This window comes from Geospiza fortis, unplaced genomic scaffold, assembly GCF_000277835.1.
Source record: "Geospiza fortis unplaced genomic scaffold, GeoFor_1.0 scaffold1089, whole genome shotgun sequence".
Taxonomy (NCBI): Eukaryota; Metazoa; Chordata; class Aves; order Passeriformes; family Thraupidae; genus Geospiza; species Geospiza fortis.
In genome coordinates this window covers 69,084-72,112 of record NW_005054717.1, presented here as the reverse complement: position 1 = coordinate 72,112, position 3,029 = coordinate 69,084, and the positions used below count along the sequence as shown (strand labels likewise).

The following is a 3,029-nucleotide window of genomic DNA, read 5'->3' as shown; positions in this document are numbered from 1 at the left end:
CCCCCCCCCTCAACCCCCTCGACCGTGCCCACTGAATCAACCACGTCCACCACCGGGTCCACCACCTCCACCACGTCAGGTGCACCCACTGAGTCCACCGTGTCCACCACCAGATCTTCAACCACGTCAGCCGCTCCCATTGAATCAACCACGTCCATCACTACCTCAACCCCCTCCATCACCCCCACGGGGTCCACCCCCTCCACCACCTCAGCTGCCCCTACTGAATCAACCCCGTCCACCACCACCTCAACCCCCTCGGCTGGGCCCTCCGAATCAACCACGTCCATCACTACCTCAACCCCCTCCATCACCCCCACGGGGTCCACCCCCTCCACCACCTCAGCTGCCCCTACTGAATCAACCCCGTCCACCACCACCTCAACCCCCTCGGCTGGGCCCTCCGAATCAACCACGTCCATCACTACCTCAACCCCCTCCATCACCCCCACGGGGTCCACCCCCTCCACCACCTCAGCTGCCCCTACTGAATCAACCCCGTCCACCACCACCTCAACCCCCTCGGCTGGGCCCTCCGAATCAACCACGTCCATCACTACCTCAACCCCCTCCATCACCCCCACGGGGTCCACCCCCTCCACCACCTCAGCTGCCCCTACTGAATCAACCCCGTCCACCACCACCTCAACCCCCTCGGCTGGGCCCTCCGAATCAACCACGTCCATCACTACCTCAACCCCCTCCATCACCCCCACGGGGTCCACCCCCTCCACCACCTCAGCTGCCCCTACTGAATCAACCCCGTCCACCACCACCTCAACCACCTCGGCTGGGCCCTCCGAATCAACCACGTCCATCACCACCACAACCACGACCGCCACCCCCACTGAATCAACCACGTCCACCACTGAGTCCACCACCTTCACCACCTCCACCACCCCCACCGAGTCCACCACGTCCACCACCAGCTCTTCAACCACATCAGCTGCCCCCACCGAATCAACCATGTCCACCAGCACCTCAACCACCTTGGTCCTACCTACCGAGCCATGAAGAGAATCTGAAAGAATGGGCTACTGTGGTTACAGCTGGGGGCAGTGACTGTTTCAGTGTCAGCCTTCTGCTGGAAGCAGGAACAATAGATTCAGGAAAGAGGTAAAGTCAAACGGGGAGAGTGGAGGACCTGGAAGACTTCCAGCTGCTTGGACAGAAAGGAAATGCAGGAAGGAAGGGACCACAGGATGTGTAATTAGGACCCAGTGAAGGGGCTGAAACTGAAGAGGAGAGCTTATGGATCCCCACACTAAGGGGGAAGAAGTGTTGAGCACCACTACACTGCCTGTTGAGCTGCCTCAAGCTGCAGCTGTAATTGCCTTAAGCTGAGAGACTGACAAACCAGAAACCTCTGCAAGCAGGGTTATTGAATGATGAAAAGCAGGACATGGCCAAAAAATAGATGTGCTGAAAGCAGCTGAGGTGATTTGGCCTGAAATTTAGTTTGGAAAAGTTCACTGGAGCCACGTTGCTTAGTCAAGATGTTCAAAAGATAACTAACCAGTTTCTTCCAGTTACAGAACCTACCTCACCCACCCCCCCCCCCCCCCCCCCCCCCTCATCCACCTCAGCCATCCCCACCGAGTCCACCACCTCCACCTCAACCTCAACCACCTCAGCTGGGCCCACTGCGTCAACCACGTCCATCACCACCACAACCACAACCGCCACCCCCACTGAATCAACCACGTCCACCGCCGGGTCCACCTCATCCACCACTTCAGCTGCACCCACTGAGTCCACCATGTCCACCACCAGCACCTCAACCACCTCATCCACCTCTGCCATCCCCACCGATTCCACCACGTCCACCCCAACCCCAACCTCCACCACTTCTGCCGGGCCCACTCAGTCAACCACATCCACCACAAGCGCCTCAACCATCTCATCCTCCTCCACTGCCCCCACCGAGTCCACCACTTCCACCACCAGCACCTCAACCACCTCGACTGCCCCCACTGAGTCCACCACGTCCACCCCCACCTCAACCACCTCCACCACGGAGTCCACCCACACCGAGTCCACGATGTCCACCTCAACTTCAACCACCTCAACCACCTCGTCTGTGCCCACTGAATCAACCACCTCCACCACCTCCTCCACCACCACCTCTGCCACCTCCACCACCCCCACCGAGTCCACCACATCCACCACCAGCTCTTCAACCACGTCAGCCGCTCCCATTGAATCAACCACATCCACCATCACCTCAACCACCTCCATCACCCCCACGGGGTCCACCACCTCCACCACCTCAGCTGCCCCGACTGAGTCCACCACCTCCACCATCAGCGCCTCAACCATCTCATCCACCTCGGCTGCCCCGACTGAGGCCACCACGTCCACCTCCACCTCAACCACCTCCACCACGGAGTCCACCCACACCGAGTCCACGATGTCCACCTCAACTTCAACCACCTCAACCACCTCGTCTGTGCCCACTGAATCAACCACCTCCACCACCTCCTCCACCACCACCTCTGCCACCTCCACCACCCCCACCGAGTCCACCACATCCACCACCAGCTCTTCAACCACGTCAGCCGCTCCCATTGAATCAACCACATCCACCATCACCTCAACCACCTCCATCACCCCCACGGGGTCCACCACCTCCACCACCTCAGCTGCCCCGACTGAGTCCACCACCTCCACCATCAGCGCCTCAACCATCTCATCCACCTCGGCTGCCCCGACTGAGTCCACCACGTCCACCTCCACCTCAACCACCTCCACCACAGAGTCCACCCCCACTGAGTCCGTGGTGTCCACCTCAACCTCAACCACCTCCTCTGTGCCCACTGAATCAACCATCTCCACCACCACCTCCTCAACCACCTCGTCCACCCCCACCGGGTCAACCACGTCCATCATCAGCGCTTCAACCACATCAGCTGCTTCCACCGAATCAACCATGTCCACCACCAGCACCTCAACCTCCTCAACTACCTCGGCCGTTCCCACTGAATCAACCATGCCCACCACCACCTCCACCACCCCCACCGAGTCCACCA

General features: G+C 60.1%; 1 protein-coding gene across 1 annotated transcript in view; it reads left to right on the top strand.

The window, feature by feature from the left end:
* Positions 1 to 3,029, top strand: part of LOC102033360 (mucin-2-like) — a 13,380-nt gene that overhangs the window by 7,161 nt on the left and 3,190 nt on the right. The window contains exons 3-5 of the mRNA XM_031065248.1: positions 114 to 976; positions 1,587 to 2,644; positions 2,717 to 2,772. Of these exons, the coding sequence (XP_030921108.1) occupies positions 114 to 976; positions 1,587 to 2,644; positions 2,717 to 2,772 (1,977 nt within the window). The remainder of the gene's footprint in view (positions 1 to 113; positions 977 to 1,586; positions 2,645 to 2,716; positions 2,773 to 3,029) is intronic.